Source organism: Phacochoerus africanus, chromosome 4 (genome assembly GCF_016906955.1).
Source record: "Phacochoerus africanus isolate WHEZ1 chromosome 4, ROS_Pafr_v1, whole genome shotgun sequence".
NCBI classification, from domain to species: Eukaryota; Metazoa; Chordata; class Mammalia; order Artiodactyla; family Suidae; genus Phacochoerus; species Phacochoerus africanus.
In genome coordinates this window covers 31,276,112-31,300,433 of record NC_062547.1, presented here as the reverse complement: position 1 = coordinate 31,300,433, position 24,322 = coordinate 31,276,112, and the positions used below count along the sequence as shown (strand labels likewise).

General features: G+C 41.2%; 1 protein-coding gene across 1 annotated transcript in view; it reads right to left on the bottom strand.

Moving 5' to 3' along the window:
* Positions 1–19,202: 19,202 nt before the first annotated feature.
* Positions 19,203–24,322, bottom strand: part of DCDC1 (doublecortin domain containing 1) — a 393,003-nt gene continuing 387,883 nt past the window's right edge. Inside the window, 1 exon segment of the mRNA XM_047776089.1 lies at positions 19,203–19,414. Within this exon segment, the coding sequence (XP_047632045.1) occupies positions 19,364–19,414 (51 nt within the window). The 3' untranslated portion in view covers positions 19,203–19,363.

The following is a 24,322-nucleotide window of genomic DNA, read 5'->3' as shown; positions in this document are numbered from 1 at the left end:
AACCATGAGGTTGGGATTTGATCCCTGGCCATGCTCAGTGGGTTAAGGATCCGGTGTTGCCATGAACTGTGGTGTAGGTTGCAGACGGGGCTCAGATCTGGCGTTGCTGTGGCTGTGGTGTAGGCCGGCAGCTGTAGCTCCAATTAGACCCCTAGCCTGGGAACCTCCATATGCCACAGGTGTGGCCCTAAAAAGACAAGAAGACAAAAAAAAAAAAAAAAGATGTTCCAGGCTCATCTTGTTCGTTCCCTGCAGCCCTCCAGGGAGATCTTCCCCAGCCTGCTCTGGCTCTGGCACCTTAAGCAGGTCGATCATCCTGAGCAGTGCTCGCCTGAACCACTTGGACCTGATACCTCTTGGTTCCCCAGAGCAGGAGAGCAAGGCCATGAGTTTGAGGGAAATGGCCTGGGACCTTTTCAAACTTTATCCCAATGTTTTAGGTCTGGCTCCTGTGATCTGCATAGAGATGGATTCTGTTTTTGAGTTCAATCTAATCATTAAATCTCTTAACTAGACTGTTTATTTCTTTTTTTTTATTGATTTGGATCACTAATACATTTAGATTAAATTCTGCCAAATTATAGTACTTTCTATTTGCCCCTCCCTCCCTTTTCAGTTTGTTTCTTATTTGCTTTGTTCCTTTCTTGCTTTTGTTTACACTGAGTTAGTATTTATCCCTTTCCCTTATTCCATTTTGTTTTCCTTTCTGCTAGTTTGGATATTAGATTTTCTACCTCTATCCTTTTAGGAATTGCCCTCACATTTTTAATGTGCATCTTGAGTTTAGCAAGACTTAAAAATGAAGTTCTTCCTTTACTTTTTGTTTTTTTTAGGGCTGCACTCATGGCATTCAGAGGTTCCTACACTAGGGGTCCAATTGGAGCTACAGCTGCCAGCCTACACCATAGCCACAGCAACATCAGATCCTTAACCCACTGAGTGAGGTCAGGGATCAAACCTGCAACCTCATGGTTCCTAGTCAGATTTGTTTCCACTGTGCCATGACAGGAACTCCAGTTCTTCCTTTTCCACTTCTTTTTCCATCTTCCCTCCTCTTCTTTCTCTTTCTTTCTTCTTTCCTTCCTGCTTCCTCTCTTTTCCTGCCTTTTCTTTCCCTTCACTTCTCAAGCAATTTGGTCCTAAATCTATAAGGTGGTCCTAACTAGGTAGGTGTCCCACTGGGGTGGAGGCAGCAGAGCTCAAGGTGATAAAGACAGAACCTCCATGGGTAGACAGGGGTGGCCCCACGTGCTGTGACAACCCATGTGGGAAGGAGGGCCTCTGTAGGATGGTTTCCTGCAATAAAGTCTTGCAACCTAATCAGAATGAGTAGGGCAACCCTACAAACCCTGCAAACTTGCTTGCTTTTAAATGTCAAGGTCATGAAAGTCGGGAGTGGGGAGTGATTAAATTTGACTAAAGAGTCGTGACATCTAAATGCAGCCCACAATTCTGAACAGAATCCTTTTGCTATAAAGGATATTATTAGGACAATTGGAAAGACTGGGATAGAGGATTAGATGTGTAATCTATCGATGTTAATTTTCTGATTCTTATGGGTAATTGTGGCTATGAGGAGCAGGTTCTTGTTTATATGAAACACACACTCAATTCAGGGGTAATAAGGTATCTGGCCTGCTACTTACTCAGGAGAAAATGTTTTTTATAGTGACCTTACAGCTGTTCTGTAAATTTGAAAATGAAATTTTGCTTGAAGATATTTTTACCCCCTTTGATCATTTTTGAGAGAGCTTAGATGGCTAATTCTATTCATATTCTTCTTGATTTAAATATTCCTGTGCATGGTTTTCATTATATCTTCTCTTTTTCAGCCCAACAGATTAAACATTATCATTACTTTATATATACAACAAGATTTCTTTAGATTTTTTTCATATATTTGTGTTTTCTCTGCTATTGGTTACTTCTGATATCACAGACCTTCCTTCTGAGATTATTTCCATCATTTCTCCAAAGAGGACATACACATGGTCAGTAGGCACAGGGAAAAATGCTCAACATCATTAATTATTAGAGAAGTGCAAATCAAAACCACGAGGTACCACCTCACACTGGTCAGAATGGCCATCATTAATAAGCCTGTAAATAACAAATGCTGAGAGGGTGGGAATGTAAATTGGTACAACCACTGTGGAAAACAGTATGGAGGTACCTCAGAAAACTATATATAGAACTACCATATGATCCAGCAATCCCACTCTTAGGCATATATCAGGACAAAACTATAATTCAAAAAGATATATGCATCCATATGTTCATTGCAGCACTATTCACAATAGCCAAGGCATGGAAACAACCTAAATGCCCATTGACAGATGAATGGATTAAGAAGATGTGTTACATATACACAATGGAATACTACTCGGTCATAAAAAAGAAATAATGGCATTTGCAGCAAATTGAATGCAACTAGAGATTCTCACAATAAGTGAAGTAAGTCAGAAAGAGAAAGACAAATACTATATGTGGAATCTAAAATACTGCACAAATTAACCTATCTACAATGCAGAAACAGACTCACAGACATAGAGAACAGAATTGTGGTCACCAAAAGGGATTGGGGGAAGGAGTGGGATGGATTGGGAGTTTGGTATTAGTGGATGCAAACTATTATATTTAGAATGGACAAGCAATAAAGTCCTACTGCATAGCATGGGGAACTATATCCAGTCTCCTGGGATAGACCATAGTGGAAGATACTATCACAAAAGGAATGTATGTGTTGGGGGGGGCTGCGTTACTTTGCTGTACAGAATAAATTGGCAAAACATTGTAAATCAACTATATTTTTTAAAAAAGTGATTTAAAAAAGTCAAGTCCTTTAAACCCTTCTCCTCCTATCCTCCTCCCATTTTCCAGACCAGGAATCCTCCCACACAGAATGATAGTTTGAAAAGGAAAAGGAGCCCAGTAAACACCAAGACTGAATTTTTCCATCACTCTAAAGTAGTAGGGTCTGGAAATAAGACTTGATTTGATTTAAAGAAACCAAAATACTGCCCTAGGCGTTAAGAAAAATAAGACATTTCCTCACTTTTAGCATGAGGTAATTCCTTCTACTTTGATCTTCTATAGCAATGTGAATCAAAGAATCTAGAGGAAATAATAATAACAGATTAATGAACTGGGGAGACAAGATACCTAGTATGAGAGAGACGTGAGGAAAAAGTATTTTCACTCAAAACCATCAGGAGCTATCATACTCCCTTCTGCAATTTCTCCCAAATTCCTAAGGTGCTGATGGTTTATTTACACAAAGAAGACTTAAACAAAAGCTGTTGCCAACAAGACTCTAAGTTTTTTGACATCCCTTGGCTCTAGAGAGTAAAACAAAAAATGTAGATTACTTAATAGATTAGTAAAGTACATCATAGGGCCTTTAACTGAGAGGAGACGATAGACCACAGAGGAAGCACACTGACCATGAGTCAGGTCTCCTTGGCTTCAAATTCAAACTCAGTTACTTGCTAGAAATACGACCTTAGGTGAACCTTATCTAAGCTCAATTTTTATTCTAAAAAATGGAAAAACAATAGAAATGGCTTTGGTATGAGGAGTTCCTAAGCTAATTTGTGTGAAGGGATTATTATAGAAAGGATTGTGGGGATTCAGAGAATCTTTCAAAATAGGAGTTGTAGAGAGGTAGGCTCTAACCAGAGCCTCAAAAATGGTGACTATGGGAAAAAAAAAAAGAAAAAAAAACCTAAGAAACTTCTCACATGGATGCATTCATCTTCCTGATTCCAGAGGGGTTAGCAGAGCTCCTAAAGCCACTTTGGGTTTCAACTTCCATCCTCATTCGTGGAGGAATCACAAAGTGATACTTAGAGTCTCAGACTCTGGATTCATTGCCTGGGATTAAATCATAGAATCATAGGTCTGCCAGGCTTATGACCTACGTTAAAAAAAAAAAATGAAACCTTGTTTTTTTTAATCTGAAAATTGAGGGAGCACTTACTTTATAGTGTTATTGAGAGGATTCAGTGAAACAACCAATGCAAGTGTATAATATATAGTAACTATTCAATATATATTAATTTCAAACTCTCATTCTTATTATCATTTTTCCCTAATGTTTCCTTCTCAAGTCCTCACTCTCTAGAGTATTAACATACTTACTTGATCTGCTTTCCTCATCCATCCTTTGCCTAGGTGGAAGGGCACATTCCCTGATTAAAGGGGTACATCCTGTGAAGACTGACTTTGAAGGCAAGTCCACAATAGATGGAGAGACAATGCATTCTTGTTCAGAGCAGCCACCAACAGTGATGACAACAGCCATCAATGGGCTGGGGTCAAAGATCAGCAGTCCCTCTGTCACTCCATTCTTCTTCTGGCTCCCAGTGGAGTTCATAGGAAATCAATCTCAAATCTCAAATCCAATCAAGTCCCATCCACACAGGCCCAAGCCAAGGACACCAAAAGAGCAAATTCACAAGGCAAAACAAAGCCTTCACTCAGTCTTCTGAGAGGTAAAGTTTACCATTCCTTTGGTGGTTGTGAAAACACAGTGCAGTCACCAGCCAGGTGGGAGACATTGGGGGAATCGGTGATTCAAAACTGGAGGATAGTGATTAGGGATTAGCTAATGATGGAAACCCTGGACACTCTCAGGAAACGCCAAAATAAGAGCAGGCAGTACATCTTCAGGTGGGCCGTTCAGGAAGCATAAAACACTGAGCCAAATGTGAGCACAGAGGGTGTTTTTGACAAAGCCCCTTTCTTGTCTCTGACTCATGAAAAACAGGAGTATCATCTCCCTTGGAAACCATTAGTGTAGTGGATGCCCTTCCTACCCTCCTCAGGGCACGTGCATGACATTTGTCCTGGATGCAGCTGGAATCCATCCTTTATGGTGCATTATATCCCTTGATGCCATTGTCTGCTGGGGGATTGTCCAGATACTGAAAGTGTGCAAGCAATACTTTTCAATTACTGTACATACATTCTGACACTCTGGGCGGCCTTCTTCAATTTGCTACACAATCTGTCTTGATATTATCCACAAAGCAGGCGTCTTGAGCGTGTGGACAAAGTAACTTCTCTCTTTTGTTGCCTAAGAATCCTTTTGTAGGCTCAAATCTCTAAACAAGCTATGCAGATTAGTACATAGGAGAAGCCTGAGTGGTCTTCACTAAAAGAGGGTGGGGATGGAAATGGAGAAATGTGGACAGGACCAAGGTGAGGAGTTTCAGCCAGCAGATGTTCTTCTCAAGGGAAGGATGTGTCCAGATCAAGAAAACCCAGCCATCATATCAGCATAAATGTGGTTCATTCAGCACACCCACCGATGGTCTGCTAGGTATGCCTGGTGCCCCATTTCCCCTTACTGTGCTTGGTTAATTTGTCTTGGGGAACAATCACACTATGAAAGCTAACTATTGCCAAACACTGTGCTCAATATTTTAAGTATATGACCTCATTTCATGCTCCCAGTAATCATATGAGGTTGATATAGTTGTCTCAATTTTGCAGATGAGAAAATCAACATGCAGGCTTAAGGAATTTGGTCGGAGCTGGGATTCAAACACAGGCTTGTGAGAATCGAAATCCCATGCTTTCTACCACTTGCTATCAATCTCGGTTTCTCGAAATATAAAATCTGTTTTTTTCTCTCTGCTTCATCTTGTTCCTCAACAGCTGAGGCTGTCACAAAGGGCCTTAGAAGAACAGAGGCAGAAGATTTTGTCACTTTTTTATAGTTCTTTGGATACATGATGATATACAATTTTATTGTTACATTTCTATAAACTTATATTAAGACAAAGTTATTTCCCCCTCTTCTGTCCTATCCCATGCATCATCAGAGGAGGAGCCTGGTCAATTCTCTGCTTGGAAATCTCCCAATGCCTCTTGATTATCCTTGGGGGCCATGGTTACTCTTGGGTGTCCAAAGCTGGCCATGCCCTACTTTCCCAGGCTGACTTCCTAGCGCTGTAGTCCCCAGCCCTAGGGTTTCAACTCTGCCCTGTGGCTCTCTAGAGCTGCCAAGATTTTAGACAACAGCAGCTCTACTCGCAATATTCTGTGGGTCTGCAGAGAGTCTCACTTCAAGAAGAATTCAGAAGTTTTACAAAGTTTGAAAAGTACTTCTCAGGGAGTTCCTGTTGTGACTCAGCAGTAATGAACCTGACTAGTATCCATGAGGATACTAGTATCTACCCTTCACTGGGTTAAAGGATCTGATGTTGCTGTGAATTGTGGTGTCACAGACATGACTCAGACCCCACATGGCTGTGGCTGTAGTGTAGGCTGGTGGCTACAGCTGTGATTTGACCCCTAGCCTGGGAATTTCCATATGACCTGGGTATGGCCCTAAAAAGACAAGAAAAAGAAAAAAGAAAGAAAGGAATGAAGGAAGGAAGGAAAAGAAAGAAAGAAACAGAAAGACAGAAGGATAGAAAGGAAGGAAGGAAGGAAGAAGGGAAGGGAGGAAAAGAAGAGAAAAGAAAAGAGAAAAGAACTGTACTACACTAACCCAGCCACACCCCAGATCATTCACCTGAATAAGTGACTCTCCTTACTCTACACCTCTGTTCAAGCTTCTACTTCTCCTGAACTTCTCTCCCTTCCAACACTGTCCTTTGATGTCTTTCAAGTCCTTTGAGCTCCAGTTGTTATATCACTGCCTCAATGTCCTTCCATAGCTCTTTGCCTACACCGCTCTTGCAAACCTTGCCACATCCAACCTTGCAGCATGGTTAGTTGTGCTGATCTCATCTTGTCTCTCCCACTGGACTCCAATGTCCTACCCTAGGATTGAGCAGGCAGAGACCACATCTGTATTTCCCTTCCATATGTGTGTTCCCTCAAAATCCACTGTTATGTACTGATCATGTCAGACAATTAATAAATATGTGGTGATTTGAACTTAACTGATATTGATAATTAGGTATCATTTTAAGCAGTGAGTCTGGTAAATGGATTGGCGAATACCATTTTCAGTTCTTGAAAATTTTATGGTTTAATTATGTGCCCTTCCCCCATTCAAAGATATGTTGCAATCTTAACCCCCAGTACCTCAGAATGTGACCTTATTTGGACAAAGAATATTAAGTTAAAATGAGGTCATTAGGATGAGCCTTAATTCGATATGACTGATGTCCTTCTGAAAAGGGGATATTTGGGAACAGAGATGACACACATAGAAGGAAAATGATGTGAAGACATTGGGAGAAGAGGGCCATCTACAAGCCAAGCAGAGAAACCTGGAACAGATCTTTCCTTCACACCCCTCGGAAGGAACCAACCCTGATGACGCCTCGGTTTTGAAATTCTGGCATCTCAATCTGTGGGAAAAATTTCTGTTTAAGCAGCCCAGGGCATGGTACTTTGTTATGGCATCCTTAGCAAACCAATATAAAAGCCAAATGTTGCAGGGATCAACGAAAGCTTTCGGTGCCTGCCTTCATAGAGCTTTCCAGCTCTCAGTGGTTAGGCAGTAAGTGCTATATTCACGTTCTTCCTTTGAATGATCCAGGCAGAGGTGTGTGTGTGTGTGTTACAGATACCTTTGGGATATATCTTTCTTCAACTGGAGGTCTACTGAGGATCAGGCATGGATAGGATCATGCTAGGATATAGCATGAACACATTCATGGCTTTAGTTTTATCTCTAAGTTTCTAAATTCCTTAAGCACAAAAATGATGACTTTCATTTTTCTTGTATCCTCAGTAGCATCTCTCTATCTATATGGACATGGTGTGAATGCTGAAATACCAATAATTCTACACTTCCTCTGAATTCCGCTGTGTGATGTCCCTCCCTTCTGGACCTCATCACTTTCTAAATCTTCTTACAGTTTCATGTGCATGCATGTTTCATCTTTCTTTCCAGACTATAAACTTTTCGAGGTAGAGTCCATAGATGAACAATACCCAGTACTCAGTAATAAATACATATTGAATGATGACTAGATAAGCAGGGAAGGGAGTGAAGAGAAGGAAGCAGTGGCTAGACATCTACTCTTTGAAATAATTGAGAGGAAAACTTAGTCCAAAAAGGAAAAGGGGGCAGATTATCATTCTTTGGCTCTTGATTTAAATACATGATGCTGAGGTATGCCTGGGGCTCATTTATAATTATTTACAACCTGCAATGTCAGAATCTAATGGATAGAATCTAAAGATGCATGAGGGAACCTATGGAATATTCATTTTGGCTGTCATTGACCACAATGATAAATAATAATAAATAATAATAATAGCTAATGTTTATTGATCTCTTCCTATGGACCAGCTACTATACTAAGAGTTTATACACATAATTTTACTTAATCCTCCTTAAAACCATATAAAATAGATGATACCATTATCACTAAAATATAGCTTCAAGAGATGTTAAGTAAAAAACTCAAGGTCTCAAGACAGGAACTAGTGGAGCTGGGATTCCAATCCAGTTGGTACAACGCCAGATCCTAAGCTCATGACCTCTGCTACAAAGACTCATTTATAAAACGTCCTTGCCAGAAGCAGCCAAAAGCTCTAGTCCTGTTTGCAAGGTTGTCTTTTGTGACAAAAATTATGAAAAAACTCTGGTTTCACAATGCATATTGTTTTGTTTTATAATGTATACCCTTTCCTGTATATCCACTTGTCTCTAATTAAAGAAAGGTGAGCAGAGATTTTGATGGAGAAACACACAGGCAGCTTTGAACACCAAATATTTCATGTACAGTTTGGTTTTTCATATTTACCAGTGGTCAATAAATGCTGATTTAATTGAATGCATTCATTTTTATGAAATAACCAAGAATTATTTCTGGATGCCAGGCTTTGGATGCTGTTTGCTCCTCATGATGATTGAAAGCAAAAGACCAGAACCATCATCATAACAGAGATTAGAATCTGTGTGAGTAGAGGGAAAGAGGAGTAACTTTGTATTATAGCTTATAAAGTGGCCCTTGCAAACATTTTAAGGCTTTTAGTTTAGAAGTCAATGCATTCTTTTTTTTCTTCCCTAGAATTTTATTTGTTTATTCAGCAAATGTTTTGTGAGTACCAGACACTGTTATGCACCCCTAGGGATACAGGGTGAGCAAGACAGTTTCTCTGTGCTCACTGAGCTTACAGTCTAGAGGGAGAGACAAGTATATAAACAACAGGTGGCTGTAGTCGGGTGTAACGGGGGAGATGATGGCAGAAATAAGGTGCTATGGGAGCACATGGGGTAACTTACACAGGCCTAGGAGGCCAAGGAAGTCTTTGTAAATTCTAGAATCTTTGGGTAACTTTTTTTGAAGAATGAGATTTTTTTAGATAAAAATTAAATATTACCTCATAAAGCCTACGACTATTAAAGATACTTTTATTAAGTTTGAAAGATGGCAGAAGGTCTTCAAAATGTTCTCTTAGGAGTTCCCGTCCTCTTAGGAGTTCCCGTCATGGCTCAGTGGTTAATGAATCTGACTAGGAACCACGGGGTTGTGGGTTTGATCCCTGGCCTCGCTCAGTGGGTTAAGGATCCAGCGTTGCCGTGAGCTGTGGTGCAGGTTGAAGACGCGGCTCGGATCCCATATTGCTGTGGTTGTGGTGTAGGCCAGCAGCTACAGCTCCGATTAGACCCCTAGCCTGGGAACCTCCATGTGCCACAGGTGCAACCCTAGAAAAGACAAAAAGACAAAAACAAACAAACAAACAAAAATGTTCTCTTGACCAAATGGCTAGTGATCCAACTAAGATAAAGACCACCTCTTGGAGGTTCAAATCAATAGAAGTCTCACCACCTGAGGAGGGATTGTGGTGGAAGCATCCTCTTTCTCATCCAAAGGGAAGTTTGCTGAGTCCAGAAATGCTGAAGGCTGGAAGAGGGCGTTATTGTGTTTCTAAATCTGGCCTAAATGACTCCCACCAGGTAGCCTGTTAATTGTCGATTTAATGGCCTTTTGTGTCACATTGTCTGTGGATGTGTATCTCTCCTAATCACACCCCCAGAAACTGGAGTTACCTGATCAGAGTGCTTCCATATCAACTTTTCCATCCTTGGATGCAATTTCAGAATAGTTCTCCATCAGAAAAAGCAGCGGGATTCTATTAGAACATCTATTATCTAATACAGAAACATAGTTCCTTCACCACAGAATCTTCTTCACAAATGCTGAGTGTTTCAATAGTATTACAACCATATAGTTGAGGGCAATTTAGAGCCTATTTTTAAAACAGTATATTGGATTCATCACCAATGCATAGATCCAGCTTTCTGTGTGTTGAGATGCCACCTAGTGGACTGTATTCCCTGCAAAAAGGAAAACAAATCCTTTATGAATTACGATCTAGCATTTTCTTCCTAAAATTTGAGGTTCAAGGAACAAATCTTCTTAACTAGGGGAAACTCTAAATTTAAAGTGTAACATCATATATTCAGCATGGGTTCATCTTGTAAGGGATCCAATTTGGAATTCCCTTTAAACATTCTACCAAGGGAGATTTAAAGGAGAGTATCAGAAAGTATCAGCATCAAAGGATTGGTTTTGAGTTATCATAGGTGGTAGTGGAAAGACGAAAAATAATGCAAACTAAAAGTAGCCTGTTTTACCTAAGGTGATTAAGATTTGGAGCAAATAGAAAAACTAGACTTCATAATTCAAAGTAGATAACAAATTTAGATATATAATGATTCGCAACTTCTTACAGGATTAGGCATCTTTAATGTACCTCAGGGTTCATTGAAGGCTGATGTTCAAAGAATATTTCTTGACTATCTACTACAGCACTAAGCCAAGGACTGAGGTAGAATAGTGAGAAAAACTAAACAGGAAGCAGAAAGACACTCCTTCAGAACATTGTGGATTTTGCCTCTTAATTTTACAGCATTATGTCACTATTTCACCCATATTTTCTTAGGTGTAATCCTAACGGAATTGATTGTTCTGTTACTAAAGGCCAAAGAGAACTCTAAGATGATGTGAGCTCACTGACTTTCCAGAATTCCAGGACTCTTAGGAGAATTGTATGTAACATCTATGGCAGTAAGCTTGTTCAAGCAGTTTGATCTTTCCTTTGACTGAAGATCAATCTGACCATTTGCTACTGTGGGCTTTGGGAGAATTCTTCATACTCACCTGAGGTTGGCTGAGAGTTGCTCACCTTTCACAGAGTGCTGAGATCATTTCCATAAGGCCTGGGTATCAAGCTATTAAAAGGACAATGAAAAGGACCAGCGTCCACCAAACTGAAAATTCAGTGCACATCTTTTTTTTTTTTTTTTTGGTCTTTTTAGGGCCGCACTTGCAGCATATGGAGGTGCCCAGGCTAGGGGTCTAATCAGAGCTGTTGTTGCTGGCCTATGCCAAAGCCACAGCAATGCCAGATCCGAGCCGCATCTGTGATCTACACCACAGCCATGGTAATGCCAGATCCTTAACCCACTGAGCGAGGCCAGGGATTGAACCCGAAACTTCATGGTTCCTAGTCGGATTTGTTTCCGCTGCTCCACGATGGGAACTCCTCAGTGCACATCTTAATTCAGATGACTCTCCAGGATTATGTGAATGAAGGGGGTGGGGAGAACTGAGGGGGCTGAGTGGAACATCTTGCTCTTCTATCACTTTGGTGGAAGCAGTAATTGCTCTTGAGTCCCTTTTTGTTCTCCAAACCACTCTATGGAAAACAGCATGAGTTCCCATTGTGAATCAGGGGATTAAAAGCCTGACTAGCAGCCATGAGGATGCGAGTTTGATCCCTAGCCCCCCGTCAGTGGGCTAAGGATCCCATATTGCCACAAGCTGCAGTGTAGGGCACAGACATGGCTGGGATCCTGCATTGCTGTGGCTGTGGTGTTAAGTCAGCAGTTGCAACTCTGATTTGACGTCAACCGGGAACTTCCATAAGCCACAGGTGTGGCCCTAGAAAAGGAAACAACATCAAAACTTGCCAGAAATCTAAATCAAAGGGCAACCTGGTGCTTTTGAGTAAAAAAGAGTTAATGAAAGTGTAGCCATGACACTTGGTACTCTCTCACAATCTTCCCTACTTTTGGTGTGCTCTCGGTCCTAGGATCCAGCAGTACAATCTCTATGAAAGATGTCTCATGCACATGAGATGTACCAGTAACAAGGGCCCACAAAGCTCATGGAGTTTCAGCAACATAAACGAAGTCATAGTGAGTGGATAGTGTGTGAGCTCTGGTCTCAGGGACCCTCAGGTTTGACTCTCATCGCTACTTGTTACCAGTGGTGGGAATCTGAGGTGAGCAACTCAACTTCTCAGAATCTCAGTTTCTTTTTCTGTAAAAGAGAATAATAACAGAATCTTGGAAAGAGTCGTAAGGATTCAGTTAAGTCTTGTTAAGGAAAGTGCTTATCACAATGCCTGGTATGCAGCGAGTTTTTAATTTAGCTCAGTTAGCTACTATTGTTATGACTTATGATCATTAATACTTAGCAGTATCCTGGGCTTTACTTGGATAATGTTTGGCTAGTGCATTCAATTCTGGATGACACATTGTAAGGGGGCTTCAATGTGATAAATGAGAGTGAATTCAAAGAACTTCTGACCAGCTATATCATGAAATGCTGCTACTCAAGGTCTAAGTGAGAAAGTTATGCTGGAAAAGGACCACAGTAGACTTCGACTATTGAAAGGCCTCTCACATGGAAGAAGGGTTCAGCTTGTGTCTTGTAGCCCCAGACATAGAACCAATCAGAGTGAGTAGACGTTATAAGCACATACATTTCAGGTATCTAAGGAAAAATTCCCCTTAGAATGGCCTGTCTGAGAAGGTGGTAAATTTCCTGTCCGTGGAGGTGCTTAAATCTGGATGACTAGTTGTCATAGACTTTATGTTGTGGGGGAGGGGAGAAGGCTACATTCCAAGCACTGGGTAAGTATCTGGATTAGGAGACTGTCCAAATCTCATTCAATCCTGAGAGTCTCTCTTTCCAGGATAATGAAAACAAAGAGAAAGATGTGACAGAGGCAAGAGATGGAGGAAGGCAGCCATCCCAATTTCCTTCCTTTTCTCTTTTGCTCCTGGGTGGTATGGGATTTAGCAATGGCCACCACTAGCCTCTAAGACATGTGGGGGCAAATGAGAAAATGGTACCTGCCCTGGTTTGATGCAACATTGTGATTGCAGGAGTCAGTGAGATGGCAGTGTCTTCATGAAAATTCCAAGAAGGAGCCTCTTGCTCTGGGTAGAGGTATGGCGAGAGGGGTAAAGATGAATTTCAGCCCCCACTTGCCTTCTCAGCTGGGCACTCCTGTGTAGTGTATAGCCTGTACTGCTGTGTGCAGCCATCCGACCTCTACCCTTCTGGTCTCTTCCCTCAAGATAAACTGGCAGGCACCTTCCAGTCTTCTTCAGCCCTGAGGACTTGGGAATGTGACTCCAGCAATATGATCGTTATACCCAAGAGCATGTGGCTTAACGTGAAAATTTTGTGAAATGCATTACAGAAGGTTGGCTAAATAATGATGAATATTTATGGAGTTTGGCTGCCAGAGTTCATTTTCCCTTCTTATACATCCTAATTTCCCTGTGTCCACAATCGAGATAGCATAATTTCAGGGTCTGATCTTCTCCGTATTTTCTTTTTCCTGCCTCCTTTCATGGCAAGGGACTCAGCATGTAAACTGAGCTTGGCCACAGATATCACCTCCTCTCCCGAGACTTGCCTTGCTGTCCTGGATGCCAAAGGATTGCTGTTCTGCTTCCTGCCTTCTGCTTCTCAGGCTTCCTGTCTATTTCTAAGGCTGGCGTCCTCCCATTCTGTAAACCTCCTGTCAACCTTCCTGTGATCTCCTGGTTGCTTATGTTGTCAATAGTAAATTCCTGTCGCTTGCAACCAAAAACTCTAACTGCAATATCAATACTAAAGTTGAAAATAGTAGGCATCTATTAACGATAGGAAAGTCCTGTGAGTCAAAATCTCCACGGCTAAAGATTAAACTTTCTAGGCTGGGATTATGTATCACCTGCTGGTTCAAACTCCATTCCTGGAATAGCAATAATTATCATGTTAACTTCACATTTATTGAGCACTGATTGAGTGTTAGGCTCAGGGTTTTATATACATCACCTCATTTAATTCTCACTGCAACTGTTTTAAAATAAACACTAATATTATACTCATTTTAAAGAACAGAAAACTGTGGCTTAGACTACTTAACTCAATATCAAGTTAAGAAGTGGAGGGTCCTTATTTAAAAAACCCAAGTCCGGGTCACTTCAAGACCTATGCTTATAATCTCTCTAATATTCTGCCTCTTTTTCCTCCTTACTGATTTACACATGAACACTTGTTCATTATTTTCTCAAATAATGAAGTAAGTCACAATTAATTAAATAATAGGAAGTTTTTTTTTTTTTTTTTTTAAAGCATATTTACAAATTGTGAGCTAGCTTTAGGAAAAGACTGAACTTCAGTTCATTTACATAGCCATGTCTTAGCTCTTGCTATTTATGTGTTCTGGTCAGGCCTCATTCTTGGTGTTTGGGGGCAGTGCACCATCTCAGCTGGGTCTTTCCTGCCTGTTAAATATCCACTGGATTGAGCACTCTCCAAGCTCCTAGCAAGTTCATTAGTTACCTGAAAATACCTACCTCATCTGTCATCAACACTCAAATGGCCTGCGGGATTTTTCATTTCCACTCCATTTTCCAAACCCTTTCTAGCATTTACCTCCCACATCTGGAATCAATCCTGACCAGAAGCAAAACGCTGAACGGTTGGGCTCCTCCCCAGGGCGGCCTTTCTCCCAAGGAGTGACAAGAATATCTCGCGTATGAATTAGCCATTCTCTTCTAGAGGAAGCTGCCATGGCAGAGGCAGCTTTCATGCATTTTAATTTGCTCATTTACCCCCTTCGTCTACACTTGTTTAAGCAAAATATTTAGTTTAACATTTTCAGTCATTACAGTCTAAAAAAACACACACGTACTTGAAAACTAGATTTGTTTGAGTTGCAAATTGTGAGAATCCTTTAAAAATACTCAGCTCATTATCCTTTTATCTGTCTCTGTAGAAAAGATTTCAGATAGTCTCAGAAAACATTGCTGACTTTCAAGGCTCCGCCGCTGCCCACACCACGGTTTCTGTCTGTCTGACACCCACTCGAGAGAGAAAAGAGAGTATCAGTGTGCCAATTACAAGGAAGTCAATTATAGGATTTTGATTTTAAGCTATTTTGTCCCCCTTTCTAAGCAGCCTAGAGGCCAATATCACAGACTTCTAGAATTGTTTTCACAGGACAATTTTCAGTTGCTTAGGAAGAAAAGACAGTTGACTTGGATTTTTCATTCTTACTTTCTTTTTCTTGGTGGGGACTGAATAAGAAAAGGTGACCTCAAGACACTAAACTCCAGATGTCTTTCTTTGGAAATCTTTTCAAGGAGAAAACAAACACACAAACAAACGACCCCTAAAACAAAGGGTAATGCAAGCTGCTTTCTGACAGCCCCTAGGAAAATAGATGTATGCATATGGAAAAAGTCAATCTCCTGTTAAACTGCATTATTTTAGTAATATAGCGATCCTGTCCTTAATTTTAAATAACCAAAAGATTTAGTTCTGGAAGAAACGACAATAAGAAACATGTAAGATGTCCAATATATATCAAGATATGCCCTCAGCACGTGCAGGGAGATTATCTATGCTGATGAAGTGAAATATTACTATGGATAAGACAAAGTTACAAAACACAAGAGAAAAAAATAGAGCGAGAGGCAATCAGGAAGCTAGAAAAGCAATTTTCTATCGAGTCCATGATTTAAGATAGTGAGTCTAGGTGTTTTGTTCTGCTTTCTTTAAGGTCAATAACTGAGCCAGGAAGAGGTTTCTAAGCTGAGTTAGTTGTGAGTGTTGGTGAAGGGTCTAGCCTGTGCCAGTCACCATGCTAAGTGCCTTCTCGACCGTGATGGCATCCACTGTGCAGCCTCCCACATGCGCTAGGCACTAGCCATGGTGGGGAATTTGGACGAAAGATCAGGCCCCTCTCTATCCTTTTCTTACACCACGGGGCAATGCAATGGGGAAACCGCTGAGAAAGCAAATCCAACCTCCAGATTGAAGGAACAAAAACAATGTGAACAGTGAGCTCTTTGAAAAGAAAACTGCTTCCCTATGGTAGAAAATAGGGGGCCGGGGGCCCATGCAGGGAGCCCAGCAAGCAGGGAAGGTGGGCCCTGGGGAGTGTGATATTACACAGGAACATAATGGGGTTGACTGCATACTTGTCTAATTACTGGAGCTATTAAAATCTCTATAATTTAGATTCAGGCAAAAAAATAAATAAATAAAATAAAGGCTTCTATAAATGCATACACATGCTCCTGATTGGATTTTATGAATCCACCCCTCGCGATTCTAAAAGCACACCACCCTGCTGTGTACATGTGGCTGCTAAACCTGCGTGACCTTCTCTCCCGGGCCTGCCCCTGCCTCCAGACTAGTGTACTCTGTTACTGTAATAAGCAGTTAGGTTAGATAAGGTGACGGGTGACGGGATCATCTGTGTTGAAGCCGAATTATAATGCCTCGGTCAAGGGATTTAATCTAAACCAAATGCTTTGGGATTCTGAAAGCTCCAGGAACAGAGAAAATGTAAGTTTTATATTTGCCCAAGTTCAAACAGAGAGCAGACAGAGAGATTCCAGAAGCTCAGAGAGTGGTAGCAAAAAAAATGTTGTTTCTCCTGAGTTCAATCAAAGGAACAAGAGCGTGTACTCTGTATTCACCCCCCCCTTTTTTCTCTCTCCTCTGTGCACTTGCTTTTTTTTCTGGACACAAAGGAGTGTTATCACTTACTGCCAAACTGAACCTGATCAAAAAGTTCTTAGCACATAGTAGGTGCTCAAAAAAAATACTTCTTGAATGGACAAATGGAGTAGTTGTTATGTAAGGAGTTAGTGCTCATGCTTTCGGTGTCAGGCTTCATTCTGCCCCTTCTTCATTATGAGACCACAGGCAAGTTACCTGATGTCAGTGCCTCAGTTTCCAGATCTGCAAAATGGAGCTAGTAATTCTTGTGAGCGCTAAACAGGTTAATGAATGTAAAGAACTACCATGGTGTCTGATGCTTAGCAGGTAGTTCCTCAGCCAACACTCATTGATTTCAGCACCTGAGCTCCTGCCTCCTGGGAGACAACTCCTTCTGACCACCTGGTGGTGATGGAAGAGGTGGTGGCGGTGATGACACTGTAGTTCTCCTGAGATAAATATAAATTCTGTAACATTTTTGAGGACATCTCAGCATTTGTTATACTTTGCCTCTGTTAGAAGCTGGCATATCTAAACGTTTAGAGTTTTCTGCTGAATCAGTGTTTGCCAGTCTATATTCAAGACACAGACAGGCTAGGTGAATTTCCCAAGGTCACACAGCCTGATGATAACAGCAGACCTAAGTCCTTATTTACTAACTCCAAGTCCACTGCTCTCTTCCCCAAACTCTATAAAAGAGTGCTTCCAAAGTAGCAAATTACAGTGATTATTCTCTGCAAAATGATATTTTGAAATTTTGAAATCACCATTCATTTACTTAGCCATTCAACAAAGTTTTTGACAACTATTGTGCATTTGAAAAATGGCTTGTCCAGTGGCTTTCTATCCCTTTATTCAATTTCATTCCTTCATAGCATTTATCAACGGTTGTTTTCTCACTTCTTAATTTGCTTCCCTTTTTGATGGACTGTGTGTTATCACTAGGTTAGTAAGGTCCATGAGAACCAAGACTCTGTCTCGTTCGGCACTGTAGCCCCTGCTCCCAGAGCAGTGATAGCATAACATAGAAATTCCATAAATATACACTGTATGAATAAATGATGCCAATTTCCTCTGAGTTTGGGGTACTCCTTGCTGTTCAAATACTTGAGTAAACCAGAACCTTATAAATGTATGTTATCAATAGCCCTTTAAAATAATTTTGGCTAACTTTCAACTATAGCATTTGCCTCCCACCTCTGCTATTGAACATCAGAAGGTCCCTTCTCCCAACTTACATGACTGTTACATAATCCTTCCCCTACTGGCCACAGGGAAGCTCTGAGATGTCTTAGATTGTACCCATGAATGAAAGAAACTCATCATCTTGTTGCCTTAAGTCCTGGGGTGTGGTGGTCCTTCACTTCTGTTGACGGAGCAGTCGCCTCCTTCATTTCAGCTTCAAAATTCTATAAAACAAAAAATATCTTACTTTGAACTATAAGCCTGTGATCCCTTTCTTTCCCCTACAATAATACATTTATACTTACTTCTTTTATATCTGCATGAGCTCATCTGCCTAATTTTGAAGATTATTCCTTTTATTCAGGTAAGAAGGAAATATGCTTTTCCATGCTTTAGCACATCTGGTGCTAAAAACAAGTTTTAGGGGGTAGAAGGAAATATAATTCTCATGTCACAAAGGAGAAAGTAAGAAGCACAGCCAGAGTGGAAAGTCAGCTCATTGTTTGATATTTGACAAAGATTTAGTGAGCGCCTACTGTGTTGCAGGCATCATGCTAAGCTCTGAAACAAAGCAGAGAAGAGACAGAGCCGCTTTGTAGGGCACCTTTGGCTCCAGGTGCAGTGTCCTTTTCTAATCTGAGAACTCCAGCCAAGGAAAGCAATATTAATCATAATCCAACATCTTTTCATATAAAGGGTTAAAAGTTTTAAGGAGGTTTCTAAACAATACCTTAAAAGGAGTTAGAAGGCATTTTAACATCATTTCTGGCTGACTGCACAGGATCCTTTGACTACATTAACTGAAGTAGAGCTGTAACATGACTTGGGATAAAATAATCCAAGTATCTAAATGTTTAGAAGCACCTTAACCCTAACCCCTAACCCCGATCCTAATGTTATATAAGTGCACAAACAGAAGAGCAGTGGATAGAACTGTGAGTTCCAAACCAAGATGCCCTATTTCTCTATGGACAAGAGGCAGTGACTCTGGGCAGGTTCTGGATACCTGTGGTCACTTTTCTGCTGAGTTTCAGCTCCCAACTGCCAGGGCTGTCAGTGTTCCCCATTATTCTCCTGACAGACAAAAGGGAAACAGCATGTATTCCCTTCTGTCTGTAAGAACAGGAAGTAAAACGGCTTCGTGATTGTAAGAAATGTCGACTTAATTAGCTTTTTCCTTCCAGGTAATAAGTGTTTTCTCCAAGGAATGCACAATATTAACAAGACTGTTGAAGTTTATATTTCCTTATCTTTCCCACTTAAGATCCATAGATGAAAGAAAAAAATCACACTCAAAGATGATAAGAAATCTTCATGGTTTATTGTTTTTTAACATAACAAGATAACATGACCACAGTGAAAGCAAGAATTTGCATCTGCTGACATTTCGAAATCTTCCAGTAAGAGGTACGTCCCATGTCCCTCCAAACCGTAAAGACATGGAAATCAGAAATATCTTCTCATATCAGGAGTTCTTTGCTTGGAAGTTCACGAGTGTTTTTCAGGGAGGCCTGTGAATGCCATGAAATGGTATGAGAAAAACATTTTTTATATGTGCCTTTTGTAAGTTTATGGCTTTTCAAAAGATTCTCAAAGGAGTATATGAATCAAAACAGTATGAGAACTCCTTTACAATAATCTACTGAGGTTTTCAATGTTGTCCATTCATTCATAAGTAATTTCACATAATTTTTGGATGTTTCTTCAAACTCGGCACTTGAGACAAAAATGTATAATCATCAAAGATCTATTTTTAAGAATACCAGTTGCCTAGTTTACACGACGCCATTTATTTCATTTGCCCAATATTGAGAAATGTTTCCTGCCACTGAAAAGCAGAGGGGACTATCCAACTATAACTCGATTTAATCTGACTCTGAGGATTGTAGTTCCTGAACAGCTGACTGAAATCAAATTCCATAAAGCAGACCCTCCATTTCCATTGTACTGCTGTAATTTTGGTTCGCAGTTTAGCACGAGTGGAAGGTGGCTGAACCTTGTCTTGCTGTCACATTGCTCTGGCAGTGGGACTGCTGGGCCGCATCACTGAGGCCTTGTGGGCAGAGCCCTGCCCCAAGTGAATGAAAATAAGAGTCTCTGTTGTCTACGCAATTACCATCTAGCTGGGGAGACAAAATATGTGCTCCACACATATGCAATTTTTTTTCCCAACAGGCCATACTACAGAATGGAAAGACTAGAGAAAGTATACAGATTTTTCACTAGAATACAAAATTGCTATGGCTAACTCTGCCCTTGAGTATCATATGTCTTATTATGAATTTATAACTTATAACTGATGTATCAGTGTTGGTAATTCTTCAAAATCTGACCATGAAAAATCCAGTTATTTTGAAGGATAAATTCCAGGACTCAATTTTTAAATAAATGACACAGATTTCTTTTCTAGAAGTGGATTTTCCTAAAATTTAGAGTCTTTGGCAATCTAAATAATTGGCCTATCAGTCTTCTGTTTTTAAGTAGGTGAAAAAAGTTTTCTATCCTACAAGGGACAGAGAGAGAAATACATGTATATATTATACACACACACACATACACACACATTTATTTATATACACTCATATATACATATGAAGTAAAGTAGAAGTTGATATCTTAAAAATATTTATCAGAAGAGGTGCATTAAAACTTGATAAGGTTTGTAAAATTTATAGAGGCATCACCTTCAAGGCCTGATGTGAGTTATGAAATCTAATTTTGTTTTCATAGCTCTGTGATAAAATTTTATCAATGTTATAAAAGGAGCCTTTACTAAGACTGACCGGAAATCTGAACTATCTGGCCAGGCAATAAAAACACATTCCTTCGCTGCAAAGTGTCAGACAAGCAAGGTTTAACTGAAATTGATCGATAAGTCTTCCTTTCACAGTTGAGTGCATTCACTTTACCTCATAGGATAATAGTTTTTTTTAATGGTTTTTCCATTAATATCAGACTTCAGTGTTAGTAAGAAGCAAGAAAGACATAAAAGGGAGAGAGACATGCCATCAAGAAAGAACGTTGCCATCTTTAATGGTAGAGCCCTTGCGTTCAGATGAAGTGCTTATGTGAGTGAGAGTTGAGACTTATCTTACTGATTGTTATGGGTTGAACTGTAGTCCCCCCCCCCACCAACCAGGAAAAAAAAAAAAAATTCACATGTCAAAGTCCCAAAGCCCAGCCTCTCAGAATGTGTTCTTATTTGGAAACAGACGATTGCAGATGTAATTAGTTCAGATGAGGTCATTCTGGAGTAGGTGGTCCTCTAATCCAACATGACTGGGGAAATCTGAACACAGGCACACAGGGAGAATGTCACATGGAGATGAGGCAGAGATCAGGGTGGTGATTCTACAAGCCAAGGAACACCAGATTGTCTGCAAACTGCCAGAAGCTAGAGCGGAGGCATGGAACAAATCCTTCCCTCACCCTTCAGCGGGAACCAACCCTGCTGGCACATTGATCTTGGACTTCTAGCCTCCAGAACTGTGAGAAAATAAATTTCTGTTGTTTAAGCCACCCAGCATATGGTACTTTGTTAGGGCTGCCCTGGCAACTAACACACAGATGAATGGGGTGGAGCAGTGAGACCCCTGATGGCTGGCTACGTCCCCAAGAGCCAAAGAAGGCTCCTCTCTCGTGCACACAGCAGTCTCCCCACCCCCTACCTCGGGTTAGTCATCCAAATGTAATGCACTTTGCCTAACTTAGCTGTCATCAGGGAAATCTTCCAAGCAGGCAGTGACTAAACCACCGTAAAATTATTCCTTGAAGGTACCCAATGAATTCAGGTTTAGGGTTGCTGGTAACCATACCTGAAATTTCTACAGGCTTTGAGGTTAGGCAGATCTGGGTTCAAATATCAGCTCTGCCACTTATTGGCTGATGGCTTTGGCAAGATATTTCACGGCTCAGAAACTTAGTTATCCCATTTTTTTTTTTTTTGGTCTTTTTAGGGCCACATCTGCAGCATATGGAGGCTCCCAGGCTGGGGTCTAATCAGAGCTACAGCTGCCGGCCTACACCACAACCACAGCCAACACCAGATCCGAACTGCATCTGCGACCTACACCATAGCTCATGGCAATGCAAGATCCTTAACCCACTGAGCGAGGCCAGGGACTGAACCTGCGTGCTCATGGATGCTAGTCAGATTCATTTCCACCAAGCCATGACTGGAACTCCAGTTTCCCCATTTTTTAAATGTAAAAGTAGGAGCTGGAGGGAGTTCCTGCTGTGGCACAGTGGGTTAAGGATCTGGCATTGCCACAGCTGGGATGTAGGTTGTATCAGATTGGATCCCAGTCCCAGGAAATTCCATATGCCATGAGTGAGCCTGAAAAAGAAAAAAAGTAGAAGTAGGAAAAAAAAACCAACAAACCTATGTATCCTCAAGGCAGTTATTAGCATGGAATAAAACAGACAATAGTGTGAAAGTCCAGCAGGGTACCTGGCATGTGTCCACACTCTGACAGTATTAGTGCCCTTCCCTTCCATGATTATAATCAATCTCATTTGATCCTTACACAAACATACTTGCCCAACAAATGCAGGAGGCAAGTCCTTCATCAGGCCTTTGACGCTAAGTCCAGAGATCTTTTGCTGGGAGGAAGCACCTCCCATCCTTGGCCAACACTAAGCCGTGCTGTGGCTTCCTTCTGTCCTTCTGTCGCTATGGTGAAATCTGGATTGCTGTCCTGAGGGTGAAGACGAAGGTCCTAGCAAACACTTGTAGAAAGTCTAGGGATAGGCTCCCTCAGTCAGCTGGAATTCTGGCTGTCACAACTCTTGTTGCCCAATTGCATCTCGCTACTGAATCAAAATCAGACTTTTAAAGTTGGGTGGGCTTTAGGGATGGAAAAGTCTACTTTCCTTATGTTATAGTAGAGGAAGCAGCAGCTCAGATGAGACTCAGCCAGTTGGCATGGAGTTGAGCGGGCTTATAAACCACAGACTGTTCCTTCCATCCTGTTGGGTCCCCTGGAATCACAGGGTCAGCCCAGAAATGGAAGAACCAGAATAGATCCAAAGGTATGTAAAATATTCTCGGAATAAACCACTGCCATTGAAGAGCAATGTGGCTTTAGTGGAATCGCGGCCCTTCCTAACTCTAGGCTGCTTGGACCAAAACAAAGTAAAAGTGGACTTCAAAATGGTGCTGGGATTACCGTTTATTCAGTAAAGGGGTGGGGAGGAGGATGCATCCGTGAGTGCTTTTTTGCATCTGCTCCGTGGTAAGGGTGCAGTTTACTTGTCTTAGCCCCCAGCACCCCTTGGCTCCTGGAGGAGCTCAAGGCAGTTTAAGAGCAGACAGGGGGACCAAGGAGCAGTGACTCTTGTTTGGAATCTCCTGAATTGGCTGACTCCCATTTACCTGCTGTTTCTGGCAACAGAAATCAGTCTGGATCACTTCTTTGCCACTGAGTAAATATGTTGAAAATTATTACTAGTTCAGACAAATGTTTAACTATTCTCAGATTATCCATGACACCACAGGCCAAAGTCACAACAGTCTAACCTGAGAGTGAGTTTACTTTACTTTGTGATTTATGGAATGAGAATTCGGGGCACTCTGTGGGACTAATTTAATAGGAAACATTCAGATGTCTGTCTTATAATGTCATTCATCTTTCCTTAGCCTGCCTGCACCAGGGGGCATGTGGTTCAGAGAGCAGACTTTTCTTTCTCAGCCACAAATCATCACACTTGTGCAAGAGGGTGACATGTCTTCCCTTCCAAGACAGGCTGCCTGCAGCAGAGTCAGGCGAGCAGTTAAGGGTCCGCTGGGGCACTGACAGAAGAGTGTTTTCCACTCTATCGGACCTTAGGAGTGTTTTGGAAGTTGCAATGGGCAAAGAAGAGGCCATAATCCACATTTCTTTGATTTGCCTGTGATAAAGGCTATAAAATCATTCTGCACTGGCTTACCAAGCACAAAACTCGTTTTATAAGAAGTTATATGATATTCCATGGATCGATGTGACAATGTGTGTCTTCATTTGGGTTGTTATAACAAAGTACTACAGGCTTATAAACAACAGGAATGTATTTCTCACAGGTCTGGATCCTGGAAGTCTGAGATCAGAGTGCCAGCAGCACCAGGTTCTGATGAGAACCGCCTTCTGTGCTACAGACTGCTGATCCTCATTACATCCTCTCCTGGCAGAGAGCAGAGAAAAGACAGAAGTTCTCTCATGACTCTTGTAAGGGCACTAATTCCATTCCTGAGGGCTCCATGCTTATGCTCTCACCTATTTCTAATTACCTCCCAAAGACCCCCACCTCCTAAGCTCACCATATCAGGGCATAGGGTTTTGACATACAAATTTGGGGAGGACACAAATATTCAGTCCATAACGATGTCTTGAAGAGAAGAAAGTTCTACAAAAAGGCAAACTCTGATTCAATGCTCCTATTAA